Genomic DNA, 20,524 nt, shown 5'->3' with positions numbered 1-20,524 from the left:
TGTACATAAGCATGTGCAATCATCATTCTAATCCATCTGGCCAGTGTCTGCTTGTAAGCAGGCCAGCCACGTTTGTGAAAACCAAACAGTACAAAAAGAGAATCAGATTTCCTAACGGAGGACGTTCTCTTCACATAGATACGGAGAGCCCGTACTTCGGGGGTCATTCCGAGTTGTTCGCTCGTTATTTTTTTTCTCGCAACGGAGCAAATAGTCGCTAATGCGCATGCGCAATGTCCGCAGTGCGACTGCGCCAAGTAAATTTGCTATGCAGTTAGGTATTTTACTCACGGCATTACGAGGTTTTTTCTTCGTTCTGGTGATCGTAATGTGATTGACAGGAAGTGGGTGTTTCTGGGCGGAAACAGGCCGTTTTATGGGTGTGTGGGAAAAAACGCTACCGTTTCAGGGAAAAACGCGGGAGTGGCTGGAGAAACGGAGGAGTGTCTGGGCGAACGCTGGGTGTGTTTGTGACGTCAAACCAGGAACGAAACTGACTGAACTGATCGCAGATGCCGAGTAAGTCTGGAGCTACTCAGAAACTGCTAAGAAGTGTCTATTCGCAATTTTGAGAATCTTTCGTTCGCAATTTTGATAAGCTAAGATTCACTCCCAGTAGGCGGCGGCTTAGCGTGTGCAAAGCTGCTGAAAGCAGCTTGCGAGCGAACAACTCGGAATGACCCCCTTCATCCAAAGACCGCTCTTTGGAAAACATCTCAGAAGAATTAAAGGCCACAACCGCAATCTCCTGGTTAAGGTGTAAGGAAGACCCCCACCTTGGGTAAATAACCTGGCTGCGTTCTAAGAACCACCCGGTCACAGTGAAAAATGAAATGGGGAGACTTACAGGATAAGGCACCCAAGTCCGAGACACTTCTAGCTGAAGCAATAGCCAGCAAAAATAGCACCTTAAAAGAAAGCCACTTAAGGTCAGCAGAGGCAAGAGGTTCAAACGGAGACTCTTGTAAGGCCTCCAGAACCACCAACAGATCCCAAGGGGCCACATGTGGCACATAAGGAGGCTGAATCCACAACATGCCCTGAGTGAATGTATCAACATCAGGTAGGGCAGCAACCTTTCTCTTAAACCAAACCGACAAGGCAGAAATGTGAACCTTGAGGGAGGCCAGACGAAGGCCGGAGTCCAGGCCCTGTTGTAGGAAGGACAATAGTTTGGCCGTACTGAACTTGAAAACGTCATGATTATGAGACGCACACCAAGTAAAGTAAGAATTCCAGACCCTATGGTAGATCCGAGCAGAAGCCGGCTTATGGGCCTTCAATATACAGTAGTTTGAACGACCGCCTCAGAAAAACCCTTGGCCCTCAGGATGAAAGCTTCAAGAGCCTAGTCCTGGTAAACACAAGGGCCCTGAACGAGAAGGTCGGGTCATTGTGGAAGTAGAAGGGGACGATCCAATGAGAGGCCCTGTAGATCGGATAACCAGTGCCATCTGGGCCATGCTGGAGCGACCAGAAGTAGGTTTCCTCCTTCTTGCTTGAACTTCCATATTACTCTGGGCAGGAGTGACACCGAGTAATATGGAAATACAAATCTGACGGGGAAGCAGAGTCATTTCAGCACTATGAGGAATGTAACAAAATTTGCAAAAAGGAAATAAGAGCGGCTAAAGTAGAAACTGAAAAACTAGTAGCAACGGAAAGCAAAGCGAATCCCAAAAAATTCTTTAAATACATTAATAGCAAGAGATTAAAGAAGGAGAGTATAGGCCCTTTAAAAGACAAGTTGGGAGTCTTAAGCAAAAATGATAATGACATAGCGGACACACTAAATTAGTTTTTTTCAACAGTATTCACTAGAGAGGACCCATTTCAGGGACTGACACACAATCTCAATAATGAGAATATTCCACTGATAGGTACTTATTTAAGCGAGGAAGTAGTCTGTGACCGATTAAAACATTTAAAGATTAATAAATCACCATGGCCCGATGGTATTCACCCAAGGGTTCTAATGGAGCTTCACTCTGAACTGGCAAAACCGCTATCTTTGATCTTTAAGGATTCAGTTATATCAGGTATGGTTCCCAAAGACTGGCGTATAGCGGAATTAGTGCCTATATTCAAAAAGGGAAGTAAAGCTGAACCAGGTAATTATAGACCAGTTAGTCTTACATCTATAGTGGGGAAAGTATTGGAAGGTATTCTAAGAGATAGTATTCAGAAGTTCCTTGAAGTCAATAAGGTCATTAAAAGGAATCAACATGGGTTTATGAAGGACAGATCCTGTCAAACCAACTTACTTGGCTTTTATGAAACAGTAAGCGCAAACCTAGATCAGGGTAAAGACGTGGATGTAATATTTTTAGACTTTGCCAAAGCGTTCGATACTGTACCACACATGAGACTTATCTACAAGCTACAAGAATCAGGGCTAGGAAGCACAATATGCACTTGGGTCAAAAACTGGTTAGATAACAGGGAGCAGCGCGTTGTGGTTAATGGATCTTTTTCAACTTGGACTGAAGTGCTAAGTGGTGTGCCGCAAGGCTCAGTATTAGGACCGCTATTGTTCAATATTTTCATTAACGACCTAACAGAAGGTCTAGAGAGCATGGTGTCAATTTTTGCAGATGATACCAAATTGTGTAAGGCTATAAATACAGAGGAGGATGCCGAGTCTCTTCAGAATGACTTAGCTAAATTAGAAGCATGGGCAGCCAAATGGAGAATGCGCTTCAACACAGACAAGTGTAAGGTAATGCACTGTGGTAACAAGAACAAAAATTACACCTACCTACTAAATGGGGTAAAATTAGGGGATTCTGTACTGGAAAAGGACTTAGGTGTCCTCATAGATAGCAAGCTAAGCAGTAGTACCCAAAGTAGGACTGCAGCAAAGAAGGCTAATAAGATATTAGCATGCATAAAACGGGGTATTGATGCTAGGGACGAGAGTATTATACTCCCGTTATATAAATCACTAGTGAGGCCACACCTTGAATACTGTGTACAATTCTGGGCACCGTACTACAAAAAGGATATCCTGGAGCTTGAAAAGGTACAGAGGAGGGCGACCAAACTAATTAAGGGCATGGAGACGATGGAATACAAGGAAAGGCTTGAAAGACTAGGCATGTTTACATTGGAAAAGTGGAGACTAAGAGGGGATATGATCAACATCTACAAATATATAAGGGGACAATACACAGAGCTTGCGCGGGACCTGTTTTTGGTTAGATCAACACAGAGGACTCGTGGACACTCGCTCAGGTTAGAGGAGAGGAGAATCCGCACAATACGGCGTAAAGGCTTTTTCACGGTAAGGACAATACGTGTTTGGAATTCCCTGCCCGAGGGAGTTGTAATGGCGGAATCTGTCAACACCTTTAAGAATGGGTTAGATAAATTCCTAATGGATAAGGATATCCAGGGGTATGGTGCATAGTCATGCATTATAGTTACTATAAATAGGGATGACAGCAGCATCAGTCAGAAATTTTAGTCAAATCATCATGCATAGGAGACCACAAATAGGTTGAACTCGATGGACAATTGTCTTTTTTCGACCTCAGATACTATGTTACTATGTTACATACGGCAGCCGAAAGTTCCATGGAATTGCCAGAGCATCCACGAATGCTGACTGGCAGCCCAGGCTCGCCTCAGTCTGGGCTTTGCAGGTCTGGAAACACGAGCTTGCTTTGGGTACTGACCTTTTGCTTTACCTGGAGGACGAAAGGGCCGAGGGAAAGTACTTTTAGTCTTCTGTGCAGAAGGTGCTGTACTAGGTAGGCAAGCTGTTTTAGCAGTAGCCAGATCAGCCACAATCTTATTGAGGTCTTCTCCAAAGAGAATGTCTCCCTTGAAAGGAAGCACCTCCAGGGTTTTCTTGGCATCCATATCCATATCCACCGACCAGGATCTCAACCAAAGGATACGTCTGGCCAAGACGGATGTAGTAGTAGCCCTGGCTGCCAGCACCCCGGCATCGGAGGCGCCTCCTTAAGGTACAGAGAAGCCATGGTAATATACAAGAGACATTGTCGAGCATGCTCAGAAGCATTAGAAGGCAGCTCCGCCTTTAGCTCCTAAGCCCACGCCTCAACAGCTTCAGCAGCCCATGTTGCTGCAATGGTTGGCCTATGCACAGCCCCCATTAGGGTGTAAATTGCTTTCAAACAACCCTCCACTTGTCTATCCGTTGGTTCCTTCTAAGAGGTGACGGTAGTTACAGGCAGAGCTGAGGAAACTACCATGCAAGCCACATGAGAATCAACAGGTGGAGGAGTTTCCCAATTTTTACATAGCTCCGCAGAGAGAGGATAGCGAGCCAACAGTCTCTTATTTGGTGTGAATTTTGTCCCCAGATTTTCACAGGATTCCTGACATACGTCAGCCAGGTGTTGAGAATGAGGTAAAACTTGTTTAACCACCCTCTTACGTTTAAATCTGTCCGGCTTTTTAGGGACAGTCTCAGGCTCAGTTTCATCAGGGACCTGAAGAATGAGCCTGACAGCCTCAAACAAATCAGGGACATCCACCATTGACTTTCCTACCCCATCAAAAGCATCTGAGTCAGTGTCTGTGGGGTCGGTATATGCACCATCCTCCTCCGAGGATGTGTCCGGGATAGCAGTAGATTGTGAGGAGGTAATTGCCCGTTTAGAAGACAGTTTAGTCTTAAGAGGGCGAAAGAGAGATTTAGATTTAGTCAGTGACCGGTTCAATTGCTGTAACTGAGTGAAGATTTGATCTGCCCATGGCGGATTAATTGCAGGGACCATGAACTGCTGCAGTGGCACAAGTGGTCCCACAGGGGGCGTCAATTTAGTTACAAGCGTGTTTAACAGTGTGGAGAAGGTAGCCCAAGGCGGGTCAGTTTTGCCCACGCTGCTACGGACCCACTGGGGGGTAAGGAACCCCCTGAACCTGAACTCTCTGCTGCCAAATTTTCCTCCAAAATGTCTGCAGCATCACCACTACGCAATGTGGGAGAAGCCCCAGCTCCGTTGCCTTGTGTAGCTGACATAACAATAAGCACAATATTAGGCAACCTGGTTCAATTCCTAGCAGCGATTTACCTAGCAAGAACTCCTAGTGTAGTGTGACCTTCCTGTCAGCACTAGCCGGGAATCCAAGAAATATATAGTGACTATAAATCACAAAGAAAAATACACAGCAAGTATATCTTGTGAAACACCTATATTATTTATCAAACCTGACACTCTGAGCTCTCAGGTTACAGAATATAAGAGTAGCACACTGAGTGAAATACCCGATATGGCAGCCACGCAGCAGCTACATGCACACACACATATATAGTCACAAACGTACCATGCAGAAATTATACACCATAAAACTGCACTGGACTAGCAATACAAAGTAATACTCAGTATAGCTATATGTGTCAACAATAGATATAACAAAGCACAGTAAATACTGGATGTATATCACAGGGCGTTTGTACCACACAGCCCTGACAGTATGCACTCCTTCTTAACTAACACTGTCCCAGTGACAGGTAGAATACTTAAGTGTCCTGTAAAATGCACAGCGCTGGCGATCAGGCGGCTTTACAGAGGAGGATTTGCCCCAGCAGTCCCAGGAACAGCTCAGCTCTGCGTGATGGCGGCTGACAGGGAGTGAGGGAGAGATATGCAGCTCCAGGGCGGGAACATTCACTGAAATTGCGGGCTGGGGGAGGGGCTACAGGTTAGGCCTTATCCCCCTGCTGGCTTCCCCACCAGGCGCTGCGGGCTTTGTTAAAACGGGGTTTTTAAGAGAGAAACCCCCCCCCCACCTGTGCCCTTATGTCCCAGTGACTAGTGGAGAGGTTTCTTTGTTACAGTGTCCACGCCAGTGTGCGCGGCCCGCCTACCACAGCCACGCCGGATCGCGGTAAACAGCGGCCAAAGAGACCCCTTACCTCCCCTTGTACCTGCGGCCACGCGATTCAGGAGGTCAGCGGCGGCTGTGTGTGACTAACCAGAAGTACACCGGAGCCTCCACTGTAGTGACCCAGCAACCAGGGCGCGGGAGTGTACAGCACCGCTGGGGGAGTGATGAAGCTGCAGCAGGGGATGTCTGACTGAATGAGGGGATGTCAGCCCTAGAAGTCTTCAGCCCTCCTGTTGATTGCCTGCTTACTGCATGGCACCAACTTACAAACTGAGCTCCTGTGCACGGAGGCGGAGTTATAGAGGAGGTGGCGCTGTGCATCTTGAGAAGAAGGTCAAAGCTTTGATCCTGTTGGTGCCTCAGATCAAGATCCTACTCTACACCCTTATGTGAATCCTTGTGGAGCCCAGTGTACCCCACAGCAGAAATTATGCTTATACAGTCAGGTGACTATCGCTGTCTTCTGTATCAATAGCGTCCACATTGTCACATGCCCCCAATCTGTCTATTTCTGAGATATGTGAGATGTATGCGCTGCGCCACTGTAGTGCTGCCATAGAATAGCGGAGACCCAGTGCCGCACATGTCACGTTTTGTTGGCATCTTAAATCTCCCCGCCATGACGGCCATGACAGAGCTGAGGAATATTCCCTTGGCATCTGACCATGATTGCTGATCCTACTAAGGGGCCATTTATCATTGCATATTTGTGGCTATTTCCCTGAACAACACCCGTTTTCGGGGACTAGCCACAAATATTAGGTAACACCTGAGTGTATGTAGGAGGGACGCGTCAATACCTGCTGCGATCCCTCCATTCCCACCAGCAGCCGCGTCCCCCATAAGTTTCAATGGGGGGTGCAATGCTGCCAGATTTACCAATACCTGGAATGTGATGCGTTCCTGATATACAGTAGGCACCCGCAGCTACCGTCATGTGAAGATGGCGGTAGCCCATTGTAGCCTATGGGATGCAGATCGCACTTGCAGTCGGCAGAGGAACTCTCCCCAGAAGTGTCCGATGTGCAGCGCAGTTTCAGCTGACCGCGCATGCGCAGACCTCCCGGCAGCCGTCACAGCACATCGCAGGAACGGGCTCCTGTCCCGGCATGTGCTGGATGATACATTTAGCGGATAGGATCACATATTGCAATGTGCAGTAAGATCCTGCCCAGATCACATGCAATATGCGATCCATGCAGTTGCATCGGAACGTGGGGGGAGGGGCAAGGGGGCACCATTCTCCCCCCCCTTCCCAAACATGAAAGAGGGGCAGCGCTTACCTCTGGATCCCCGCTGAGACTCCTACTGTACTTTAAGTCTGCAGCCGGCACCGCAGCGTGCTGCCCCGTCCTGTCCGGTTCTTCACCACTGATGCATTACTGGGTGGGAGGCGGGAATGTCTCAGCAGGCCCAGCATGGCCACGCCTCCTCCCAGTAATGCATCCCTGAAGTGAAGGCCGACCAGGACATGTGGCAGCAGGATGCGGCGCCGGCGGCAGCCTTTTTACAGTAGGAGTCAGGGGTAAGCGCTCCCCACACAGGAGAGGGGGAGAAACGCCAAAATGTATATATTACTATGTCTCCCCTAACCATAATACATTCCTGCGCCCCTGGATCCATGGTAAATGCCCTCTTCACCTCTGCACAATGACAGCGAGGAGCTGATGCTGCTGTTCTCTTATCTCCGCACAGCGGTCAGGTTTCTGTACTGAGGTGTGATCCATGGTTGGGTGTACAGGCAGCCAGAGTGGGGTAATACGCCTGCGCAATATTTGGGCAAACAGAGCCGAGGCCCAATAATTATAATGTCTGATCACCACTATTTGCTGCAATAATCTCCTATATATTTTCCCAGATGACTCATTTCCTAATGCTGGGCGGAGTCACAACGCTGGGCGGAGTCAGAGTTAGAGAGTCACAGATCTGCCCAAATATATAGGAGAGGTTGCTGGATGCAGGCCATGATCCTTTTACTTTCTGGTGAGTAGTTGATGCATTCGCCCATCCCCCAACCGTGGCACCCCCTCCCATGCCCCTCCCCCACCTGCAGCACCCCCTGAACTTGCCCCTCCACCACCCGCAGCACGCCCACACCCGCCCCCACCCGCGGCACTCCCGCACCCGCCCCCACCCGCGGCACCCCCTGTGTTAGAAGTGATGGGATTGATGTTGTCACTACACTCAGGAGCTAGGTGCACTACACTGTATGCGTGGTCTGCTCCCAGTACATGTGTGAGTGGAGAGTGCCGGGGAGAGATCCTACATATCCTTCTCCCAGTAACGCTGGTCCTCTGTAGCCTATAGGCTAACATCAGGAGAATGGCGTTAGCTGCCGGGTACAAGCTCTGGAACGTTTTACAGAAATCTATGGCGACTGCTGTTGCGTGCAAAACTGGGGACCCACAGCACATATCTACAGCACTCCCATACACATACATTCAAGTATAAGCAATATTTGTGGGTACCCCAATAAAAGGGGTGATCTCGGGGGGTATACCCACAATTATTATTGATGAATAGGCCCCTGTGTGTGTTTTCTGACAGCGTTATCTTACCCTTATGTTATTTGGCATCTGCCGTTTTCTCACATACAATACTACTGACCAATGGGGATACATCGTCCTCTATATAATGGTTTTCCTATAGGAACATCTTCTATGAGACAATTAAACCATGTCGAGAATCCATATTCCACATAACAATCAGCAGGTGGCGCTATCTGCTTTCTTTCATTTCTGAAGATCCTTTGAAAACAGACCTAATATTACATACATAACCAAGCGCGTATTTGTCATTTCATATTCTGCAGGTAAAACTGGCATAAATATACACCAAAGCATTTTATGGCATGTGCTGTGCTATTGCAGTTCTTATTTTATGTGGTGTGCTATTGCAGTTCTTATTTTATGTGGTGTGCTATTGCAGTTCTTATTTTATGTGGTGTGCTATTGCAGTTCTTATTTTATGTGGTGTGCTATTGCAGTTCTTATTGCTCGTGGTGTGCTATTGCAGTTCTTATTTTATGTGGTGTGCTATTGCAGTTCTTATTTTATGTGGTGTGCTATTGCAGTTCTTATTGAATGTGTTGTGCTATTGCAGTTCTTATTGCATGTGTTGTGCTATTGCACTTCTTATTGCATGTGGTTTGCTAGTGAATTCTTATTGCAAGTGGTGCGCTAGTGCAGTTCTTAATGCATGTGATGTGCCATTGCAGTTCTTAATGAATGTGATGTGCCAGTGCAGTTCTTATTGCATGTGGCGCGCTATTGCAGTTCTTGTTGCATGTGGTGTGCTAGTGCAAAATAGCGATTTTAGCACTTCTCCGTCCCATATTAAATTAAGCCTGTGTAGTTCTTATTGCATGTGTTGTGCTATTGCAGTTCTTATTGCATGTGGTTCGCTATTGAATTCTTATTGCAAGTGGTGCACTAGTGCAGTTCTTATTGCTCGTGGTGTGCTATTGCAGTTCTTATTGCATGTGGTGTGCTATTGCAGTTCTTATTGCATGTAGTGTGCTATTGCAGTTCTTATTTCTCGTGGTATGCTATTGCAGTTCTTATTGCATGTAGTGTGCTATTGCAGGTCTTATTGCATGTGGTGTGCTATTGCAGTTCTTATTGCATGTGGTGTGCTATTTCAGTTCTTATTGCATGTGGTGTGCTAGTGCAGTTCTTATTGCATGTGGTGTGCTAGTGCAGTTCTTATTGCATTTGGTGTGCTAGTGCATTTCTTATTGCACGTGGTTTGCTAGTGCAGTTCTTATTGCACGTGGTTTGCTAGTGTAGTTCTTATTGCTCGTGGTGTGCTATTGCAGTTCTTATTGCATGTGGTGTGCTGGTGCACTTCTTTACTGCTGATTTTCTTCTATAAACTTCTGTTTTTTATAGAGTATATCCTTTGTATTTGGTTTTGATACATCAGTTGATTAGGTATTGATTTTAATATTCATTTAATTACCAAGTACATTTGGTAAGCTCATTACGCTTTTTTTGTTTGTTTTTTAGAGATAGTGATAATTAGTAATTAGAAGCTGCATTCTCAGTCTCTTTGTTCTGCGCTTTATAGATCACACAGCTGTTAGTTTATAGGACCATATAGTGAAATGGGGGTGGGCCACTAGTACCCTGTTTTATATATACATTATTCTAAAACACCAAGCCGACTAGTAAGGGGTATGAAAAATAAAAGTCATTATTCAAAGTATTTACTGGCAGCCGCAGAAGCAGATTTACTACCTAATGTGAATACAGGGTCCATCTGTGTGCTATGGGAACAGGGGTGCCACCATTATTTTTAGGTTGGAGGGGGTAAAGCTGTAATTTCATTTGGTACCTCTAAATTGCCAAGAGGAAGAGGAACTGGTAAGGACGAAGGGGGAGCTGAGGGGGAAGAGGGGAGGAACATATGAAGTGGGAGGTGAGAGGTGGGAGGTGTAGGGCTGGTCCCACAGTAACAAACCACACATTGTAGGGGCTGAAGTTGGGTGCACGTGGGGAAAGGGGGAGTAGGACTGTGGGCAGGTGGAGACGGGCTGTGGGCAGGTGGATAAGGGCTGTGGGCAGGTGGAGTAGGGCTGTGGGCAGGTGGAGAAGGACTGTGGGCGGGTGGGGTAGGACTGTGGGCAGGTGGAGTAGGACTATGGGCAGGTAGAGTAGGACTGTGGGCAGTTGGAGTAGGACTGTGAGCAGGTGGAGTAGGACTGTGGGCAGGTGGAGAAGGACTGTGGGCAGGTGGGGTTGGACTGTGGGCAGGTGGAGTAGGACTGTGGGCAGGTGGAGTAGGACTGTGGGCAGGTGGAGAAGGGCTGTGGGCAGGTGGAGTAGGACTGTGGGCAGGTGGAGTAGGACTGTGGGCAGGTGGAGTAGGACTGGGCAGGTGGAGTAGGGCTGTGGGCAGGTGGAGAAGGGCTGTGGGCAGGTGGGGTAGGACTGTGGGCAGGTGGAGTAGGACTGTGGGCAGGTGGAATAGGGCTGTGGGCAGTTGGAGTAGGACTGTGAGCAGGTGGAGTAGGACTGTGGGCAGGTGGAGTAGGACTGTGGGCAGGTGGGGTTGGATTGTGGGCAGGTGGAGTAGGACTGTGGGCAGGTGGAGTAGGACTGTGGGCAGGTGGAGAAGGGATGTGGGCAGGTGGAGTAGGACTGTGGGCAGGTGGAGTAGGACTGGGCAGGTGGAGTAGGACACTGGGCAGGTGGAGAAGGGCTGTGGTCAGGTGGGGTAGGACTGTGGGCAGGTGGAGTAGGGCTGTGGGCAGGTGGAGATGGGCTGTGGGCAGGTGGAGTAGGAGTATGGGCAAGTGGAGTAGGACTGTGGGCAGTTGGAGTAGGACTGTGGGCAGGTGGAGAAGGGCTGTGGGCAGGTGGAGTAGGACTGTGGGCAGGTGGAGTAGGACTGGGCAGGTGGAGTAGGACTGGGCAGGTGGAATAGGACTGTGGGCAGGTGGAGAAGGGCTGTGGGCAGGTGGGGTAGGACTGTGGGCAGGTGGAGTAGGACTGGGGGCAGGTGGAGACGGGCAGGTGGAGTAGGACTATGGGCAGGTGGAGTAGGACTGTGGACAGTTGGAGTAGGACTGTGAGCAGGTGGAGTAGGACTGTGGGCAGGTGGAGTAGGACTGTGGGCAGGTGGGGTTGGAATGTGGGCAGGTGGGGTTGGACTGTGGGCAGGTGGGGTTGGGCTGTGGGCAGGTGGAGAAGGACTGTGGGCGGGTGGGGTAGGACTGTGGGCAGGTGGAGTAGGGCTGTGGGCAGGTGGAGTAGGGCTGTGGGCAGGTGGAGTAGGACTGAGGGCAGGTGGGGTAGGACTGTGGACAGGTGGAGTAGGGCTGTGGGCAGGTGGAGTAGGACTGTGGGAAGGTGGAGTAGGGCTGTGGGCAGGTGGAGTAGGACTGTGGACGTGTGTAGGGCTGTGGGCAGGTGGAGAACGGCTGTGGGCAGGTGGAGAAGGGCTATGGGCAGGTGGAGTAGGACTGCGGGTAGGTGGAGAAGGACTGTGGACAGGTGGAGTAGGACTGTGGGCAGGTGGGGTAGGACTGTGGATGGGTGTAGAGCTGTGGGCAGGTGGAGTAGGACTGTGGGCAGGTGGAGTAGGACTGTGGGCAGGTGGGCTAGGACTGTGGGCAGGTGGAGTAGGACTGTGGGCAGGTGGAGTAGGACTGTGGGCAGGTGGAGAAGGACTGTGGGTGGGTGGGGTAGGGCTGTGGGCAGGTGGGGTAGGACTGTGGGCAGGTGAAGTAGGACTGTGGGAAGGTGTGGTAGGATTGTGGGCAGGTGGAGTAGAACTGTGGGCAGGTGGAGTAGGACTGTGGGCAGATGAAGAAGGGCTGTGGGCAGGTGGAGTAGGACTGTGGGCAGGTGGAATAGGACTGGGTGCAGGTGGAGTAGGACTGTGGTCAGGGAGGAGGTTGAGCAGCCGGAAAGGGAATTGCCTCCACCCTGACACTGACCCAGTACATTGGCACCTGATAAATGTTTTGGTGGGGCAAGCCTCCCCCTTGCCACCCCATGGTCCTATGAGTGGGAACCGGCACCGCCCCCTGATGTCACACCACATTAGTATCTGCGCCAGCCTCTGCTAGATACTGTATATGTCAGAGACTGGTTTCCTTCCCCGTTAGTGTAACCCAGAAACGCACAGAGCTTTATATACACGACACTCCCAGAGCGGTTCCGTGTGATTCCTGCCCTGAAACGCCCTATTTTTTTAGAAAAGGATATGATCAAGTTTCTTCCTGCTGAGAATAGGACAAACGCAAATATGCAAAACTCGCCGTTGGCGTCTGTGGAGAATCAGCCCCAATGTGCAGAGTGCCCAGGATTATGAACTGGAATTTTAACCTTTGATGGTGTCACAACTGAGCAATTATCGGTAGACAGCGAATGTTTCGTGGCCACAATGCGCATGTGCCAAGGTACCTGTGTGATGCCGCTTGCAGCGAGGATACGGAGGGGGACTCCTGGATGCAGGTGATGTTGGCTGATCATATACCTTTACAAGGTTCACATATTGCCGCCTCTGTTACCCTATACTCAGCGGCTCCCTGGATCGCAGCACCTGCTGTCTAAAGCCCCGTACACATGGGGAGATGTCCCCAGAGACAGAACGCTCAGCACGCATCGCGATACATGGAGAGATCCGTGCTTACAATCTAAGCAATCTTGTCAGATTGCTTAGAATTTCAGCACGGATCTCTCTGTGTGTTCCCCCCCTTAAGTTAGCAGCTACACACAGCGACTTCTTGTAGTGCCGCACCTGCTGCTCGACATCCATCGGTTATATCTGACAGCTCCTGTTATTACCGCACCTACTGCGTGAGATTTAGCGACTGCAGGTGGCGTCTCCTTACACTGCCATATCAGCTGTTTAATACTGAACTATCACAGAGCTCCCGCTGTGCGGGCCCAATCCCAATTACCTTTACTCCATTGCTTGTGAGCTACAAGACCGTGGATGGAGCTATCTTTATAGGATATGAATGCAGACTGTGACTCTAGTACTATTTCACATACTGTACCATTGGTCGGTTATATGGGTTCAGCGTGGAGACTGACTGAAAACAAACTGACAGCCTCCGCTTGTTACTACTGACAGTGGTAAATATATATCTGAACATTCAGTTAGTATTTGATTATTTTACCTCTACTCTAAACTCCAGGAATACCCTTGTCACGCTGTCAAAGTCGAAAAATATCATGATGCGTATACCTTGTACTAACCCCTCATGCACATGCCCGCTGCGCGTGCACACACTCTGCCGTGCGTGCACATATCCGCAATTTGCGTAAAGATCGCTCCGGCGATCACGCGCGTGGCATGCGCATTTATGGTAGAGTTTGTAAGCGTCTAGCGTGCGACTCGATCGTTGCATATTTAACCCATATAGTGTGTTTTGTAGTAAATATTCCCCTAGACCATGTCAGCGAGTCTGTTTAGTTTAAACTGTTCCTGGACAGAGAGATTCCTCTTTACATGATAGGAAGGGTCAGACAAAGGTTGAAAGGTGGTGTCTAGTATCCAGCTGTAGGGTATTTAAAGGGTAACATTCCGATGCTAGTTAGGAAAGGATCGCTCGCTCCTGCGTATAGTTATGTACAAATGTAGTTTATGAACATTAACTGTATTTGCTGTAAATTACACAAGCGGCGGGAATCCTGCGGATACCTCCCACCAGAGCAGTTGGGGAAAGACACAGCCCACCTGTTCAAATCCACCTATGACCTTTGCTATAATGTGGAGACACATTCCTGTGTCCAATGAACAATGAGATACAAGGTACCATTGTATTGTGAATGTATGTTGTGCTATATAAAGACCACCATTGCCTGGCCAGACTCACTCTCTCTGAAGGCTTTCTCCCTGAATGCTGAGGACTGGATCCAGGTCGCGCATGCGAATCATCCCCACGTATGTATTATTCTCTGTAGCCATTTTGTTTGCCATTTTGTTCTCCATTTATGTTCTCATTTGTTCGCTCTTGTTTGCAATTGTTCATGTTATTTTCTGTTATTCTGTTTAGATTTCTATGTTAGTTTGTAGTGTATAACTTGTATTGTGTTTCCCTTTTTCTCTAAACCATCCACGGCGGTGTTAGAGCTGCTGTGGTTTTTAAATCCAAACCAGGTCTTGTGTTTTCACTGTTTACTGCAAAGGGCTTTTCTTAGCTCAAACAGCATACCCATTGTTAAGGTTTTTAAGCGTTACATCATTGTAGTATCTGACTACTAAGGTTTAGAGTATAAGCATATTCTTACTGTGTTTTATTAATAAGGGTTACTGTGTATCATTCTCTGAGCGTCTGCGCCGCTCGTGTCTCACTCTCACGGAGCAGCGTCCGCTACGCCAATAGCGTAGCAGTACGGTACTCGGTACGCCTATAACGTGCTCGATACGAAGCGTGAATCCGTGAGCGTACATGTCGCTCGTGCGTCACGCCCACGGCCTAGCGTCTGTTACGCTGAGTGCGTACCCCTACGGTACTCAGTACGCAAATAGCGTACTCAGTCTGTAATAGTGTATAGCTTTATGTTTAATGTTAATAATTGACATTATCAACGCATATTAAATATCGATATGAGTCCAAAAGATATTCAGTGACTCACTCAGAAATTTGTGTCTTATGATTGTTTTTAGGGGGTCATTCCGAGTTGTTCGCTCATTGCCGATTTTCGCAACGGAGCGATTAAGGCAAAAATGCGCATGGTACGCAGTGCGCATGCGGTTAGTATTTTAGCACAAAACTTAGTAGATTTACTCATGTCCGAACGAAGAATTTTCATCGTTGAAGTGATCGGAGTGTGATTGATAGGAAGTGGGTGTTTCTGGCCAGAAACTGACCGTTTTCTGGGAGTGTGCGGGAAAACGCAGGCGTGCCAGGATAAAACGCGGGAGTGTCTGGAGAAACGGGGGAGTGGCTGGCCGAATGCAGGGCTTGTTTGTGACGTCAAACCAGGAACGAAACGGCCTGAGCTGATCGCAATCTGTGAGTAGGTCTGGAGCTACTCAGAAACTGCTAAGAATTTTCTATTCGCAATTCTGCTAATCTTTCGTTCGCTATTCTGCTTAGCTAAGATACACTCCCAGAGGGCGGCGGCCTAGCGTGTGCAATGCTGCTAAAAGCAGCTAGCGAGCGATCAACTCGGAATGACCCCCTTATTGTCATAGTTATCATACTATTATATGTATTAAATTGTATTTTTATTAGTAGTTGTCTCTGCAGTATTGAGCGCCTACCTAGTATATTCGTTAGTAAGGGACCTGTCTTTTTCAAGGCATTTGAGCAATAAACATATTGCCTTTTTCATAATACATCTTTTAGAAGATTCTCTCTATGAAATGAATAAATATTTTCTGACAGTCACTATGGATATGACCATGTAGAAGAATGTAATGCAGGAAACACTTTGTAATCTTTTATCTTTTACAGGCAGCAGATGTTACACTTGCCTGGAGAAGTCTGTAATGTGGGGCACAGTGGTGCTGATTGTAACGACAGCCCCCCTCATTATTGCCACATTCTACACTGTGTACAGCACAAAGGGGACCCCGTAACGTGTAAGACGTGTAAGTATCAGACTACGCTACACTATGTGCATGTGATACAGGTTATATGGTTCTATGGAACATAGGCAGTACAAAGATACAGGGTACAAGTTGGTGGGGTGATGACCGCAGTAAGCTGGTAAGTTTATTATACAGTACACAAGATAATGTGACAGATGTGCACAGAGTAACGCACCCGATGCACAAGACGGATTCACGTAATACACTATATCAGGACGTCTCTGCCAGCTGTTACTTATTGCATCATTAGAATAGATCCCTCCCAGCGCCGCCCTGTCCTCAGTCACTGAGCCCCTAGTACAAAGTGACTCAGAACTACTCTGAGCGGACTGCGCACATTATTCCAAGACTCAGGTCCCCATTGGATCTGCTTCTCCTGCAATCATGGAAGAACATGTCTGCGCCCTTGTGCAAACCCCCATCTATCCTTATTTTAGCTTACAGATTTCAGGGGCCACCATGAGACTGATACCTCCTGTTGGGAGGACCATATGCGTATACATCCAATTTTCTCTTACGTCCTAGAGGATACTGGGAATCCATTTAGTACCATGGGGTATAGGTCCACTAGGAGCAATTGGCACTTTAAGAATTTGAGCGTGTGTGCTGGCTCCTCCCTCTATGCCCCTCCTACCAGAGCCGCCATGCTTATGGAAGCTCCTGAAGAGTTTTCTGCATTTATTTTTCTGTTTGTTATTTTCAGGCAGGACTGGTTGGCACCAGCTTGCCTGCTTCGTGGGACATGGGGGGGGGAAATGGCCCCTCCTCTCAAAGGGTTAATAATCCTGTTCCCCGCTGACAGGACATTAGCTCCTGAGGGAACTGTTCGCAAGCCCAACCACAGCGAGTGTAATTCCCCGCCCCATATATAATGTTCTTCAAATCTCCCCATAATATGGAGCGAACCTCACCCTCTATGGGCCTCTATTTGCAAAAAGCGCTAGCAGAGGTAAAACAATTAGACAGAGAGAAACTATTACAGTCAACTAAAACTACTAGGAACAAACGTAATACAGACAAGTCTGCCTTTTTTTACCACACAGTATAATAATTGTGCCTATAAATTTAGGTCCATTATCAAGAAAATGTAGTCTTTGCTCAAACTTGATGGTGTATGACGTGAAAATGTGGACTTGGGAGGTACGGTCATCTTCAGGAAATCCACTAACTTACAATTGCTATTAGTTACGAGCCATTACCAACAAGAAAAGGCTCCAAAACGGGGGGCGTGGCTTGGCTGGTATCAGGAGAAGACGTGTTCCCGTGGAGCTCCTCTCTACAATATTCCCTATACACAGCCCTCACCCTGGTTTAGTGGCCCATCACCAGTGACACGGTCCCCTGGGCCTGCTGAATCACCCTGTACCTGGAGGTTGGTGCTGCGGTGCCCCGTTTTGCCCCTTGCGTATTGCGGCCTACCTTCAGCATAGAAGCCGGGACCTGGATTTTGGGTGGAGGCCGCCGTGGAAGTTCACTCCCGGGCTCAGCTCAGCCTGCATCGTGGACCTCCCTTCCTTCTGGTCTCCGTTCTCTACCCCTCGCCCTGTGGAACCCACTGCCCTGCAGGTGGCCGGAGGCTTGGGAGCTTGCTGGGCAGTGGGAGCTTGCTGGTGGACAGGGTCAGTGCACATCTCCCCGGCGGGCAGCGGCCATTTTGCGGTTGGCGCTGCTCAATCCCTGAGACCTGCTCCGCCCGCACCGCGGCTCCTTTGCGCTCCCGGGTCCCGGCCCCCATCTCCTGCATCCTCGATCTGCGGACTCCCCTGCTCTACCGGCGGCCAAGGGCTGGGGGACTCGCGGGAGAAGCGCTGGATACTGGCGTGCAGCGGCCATCTTGCGATTGACGCCACACTCGCCCTGTTCTGCAGCCGTGAGGAGCTGAGGTGCTGCAGCACCTACCAAATCTGAAGCTGGTGCCCTCTGCTGCCTGGTCCACTGCCCCGTCTTCCTGCTGACACCCCTCAAGTGAGCTGAAAAGCACAGCCTGGTGACTGCCTAATGGTGAGGTTCATGCTTAACTGAGCTCCTGCTAAGGTGGCTCTGATCTTACCTTTCCCTGCACACCCGACCTCCCAGTTCCCTTACCCAACCACCGGAGCCCCTTCTGCTGACCTGTCTGCTGTTTGGGGAGCAGTGGGACCCGCTGGCTGCAGTCCGTGGACCGGGGCCTACCTCTGCTGGTGAAACTGCGGCCTCCAGTGACAGGCTGGCTGTTACCCACGGCTACGATATTGCCTTTCCTGCCTATACAGTCTGGCCCTGATGTTCTTCAAGGCTGCGATGATCTCTGGATGAATCACACCCCATGGTCGGTCTGACCGCCTCATAACCCACCTGTGTCAATTCCTATCCTCTACCCCACCGCTCCTTCCCCCTCTCTATTGCAACTTTACTGGAGAAGATAGCTCTCTCCCCACCTTGCATCCATTATGTCACAAAGGAACAAGAAAGCTCCCCAGGCCTCCGCAAACGTCTTCAGCAGCAAGGCTAAGGGTCTCCAGAATGTGGCGCACTCCCCGGAGTCCCCTTCGTCACCACACTCTTCGAAGTTGGGTATTGACCCTCAGATACAGGCAGTGATGTCCGGCCTCCTGGAAGGTGTGCAAGCAGCCTTTAAGCAAGAACTGTCCAAAGCAGTCTTGGATTTCAAAACAGAGATTGCCTTGCTTGGAAATCGTACGGATGCCTTGGAGATGAAGACTATTGACTTATGTCGCTCGCAACAGCGTCTAGACCACGAACTCTTGAGGCTCCATGCTGAGGTTGAGACCCTGAAGGAGCGCCAAGAGGACCAAGAGAATCGATCCCGTCGCAATAACTTACGCATAAGTAATGTGGCGGAATCAGTCCAGAGATCTACGTTGCTCTCCTTCTTGAAAGACCTTTTCCAGCATTTAGTCCCAGACTTATCTGATGAGGATTGCCTCTTTGATAGGGTACACATGGCCCTGCGGGACAAACCTTCAACATCACAACCCCCTCGGGACATTATAGCCCGTCTCCATTATTACCGCTCGAAGGAAAAAATAATTGCTTCCGTCCGGGATTCCTCTAATATAGCCTTCCGGGGCATGCAATTGCAGATTTACCAGTACTTGGCACCCTCGACCATCCAGAAACGACGGGACCTCCAACCGATTACTAGGCTTCTATGCCAACACCAAATTCGCTATCGCTGGTGATTCCCCTTTCAGTTGCAGCTTTCTTTTAATGGCGTCAACCATACACTTAAGACCCTGGCACAAGGGCAGGAACTGCTTTGCAAGCTTGAGCTCCTTCCAGAAGCGTCGTCCTCCTCTGTCGACCCACCTGCCTCACCAAAATCACAACGACCCCATCCGCCTCAGCCAGACCGGACGAGAGTGTCTCGTCATAGGAGTGAAGATGATGCTCCCCCCTGATTGCCTGCCCTCTTCTCTACTATTGGTTTCACTATGCCATTGTACCAGTTTGCTGGAGGTTCCCCCTGGACTGGATTAATCATCCGTGGTTCTTTGGACCTCCGTTGTTTCTTTTTATATGTTGATTGATATTTTGCCTTTAATGTTCTACATCCAATGACAATAGTTGTTTGTTTGGTGTTTTTTTTTGTACTGGGGGCCCCCCACGGAGCGGGTTGACCTGGTCCCTGCTTCCTGGTCCCCCTGGTATATCTCAGGCACTATTTATGATGGTTCTTTAAATGTTCCACTTGTTATGTCTTTTATTGTACAGTTTGCTTTCAGGTTCATGGCCACAAGATAACCGGTCGTTTTGTGGTTTGGTCACACGATGCCTACCCTATCATATGGACCACATGTTATTGCTATACTACTCCCCTTGATGCCCCTCTCCTTCCTTCCCGGTTCTTCCACCCCCCCCCCTCCCCCCTATTTTTTCCCCCTCCTCCCTCCATCCCCCTTCCTTCCCCTCCTGACACAGGTTTTATCTTCGTATGTTATACTTTTTTGGCCTCGGTCATTTTGTTCTCGGTCAGGCCGCACAGCCTGATATGGTGGTTCGTGCCACTACCCCCATGCTCCCTGCTTTGATTGCTATATTGACTATGTTTTTCTTTAGTTTGGCGGTCCTGTTACGGGCCCCATTGCTACAGGGTTTTTGCCCAAATGGGCTGTTCTCTGACGTCCTAGTGGATGCTGGGGACTCCGTAAGGACCATGGGGAATAGCGGCTCCGCAGGAGACTGGGTACAGCTAAGAAAGATTTAGGACTACCTGGTGTGCACTGGCTCCTCCCACTATGACCCTCCTCCAGACTTCAGTTAGAATCCTGTGCCCGGCTGAGCTGGATGCACACTAGGGGCTCTCCTGAGCTCCTAGAGAGAAAGTATATTTTAGGTTTTTTATTTTACAGTGAGATCTGCTGGCAACAGACTCACTGCAGCGAGGGACTAAGGGGAGAAGAAGCGAACCTACCTAACTGGTAGTAGCTTGGGCTTCTTAGGCTACTGGACACCATTAGCTCCAGAGGGATCGACCGCATGGAACCGGCCATTGGTGTTCGGTCCCGGAGCCGCGCCGCCGGCCCCCTTACAGAGCCAGAAGCAAGAAGAATCCGGAAAATCAGCGGCAGAAGACATCAGTCTTCACCAAGGTAGCGCACAGCAC

At 49.1% G+C, this 20,524-nt stretch overlaps 1 protein-coding gene across 2 annotated transcripts in view; it reads left to right on the top strand.

Moving 5' to 3' along the window:
- LOC134988659 (pregnancy-specific beta-1-glycoprotein 3-like) overlaps positions 1–20,524 on the top strand; it is a 270,727-nt gene that overhangs the window by 205,765 nt on the left and 44,438 nt on the right. For both annotated transcript variants that reach the window (XM_063950568.1, XM_063950567.1), the window contains one exon: positions 15,782–15,918. In XM_063950568.1, coding sequence (XP_063806638.1) covers positions 15,782–15,906 — 125 coding nt within the window. In that variant the 3' untranslated portion in view covers positions 15,907–15,918. The remainder of the gene's footprint in view (positions 1–15,781; positions 15,919–20,524) is intronic.

Source organism: Pseudophryne corroboree, chromosome 2, assembly GCF_028390025.1.
Source record: "Pseudophryne corroboree isolate aPseCor3 chromosome 2, aPseCor3.hap2, whole genome shotgun sequence".
Taxonomy (NCBI): Eukaryota; Metazoa; Chordata; class Amphibia; order Anura; family Myobatrachidae; genus Pseudophryne; species Pseudophryne corroboree.
This window is presented reverse-complemented; position numbering and strand designations above follow the sequence as displayed.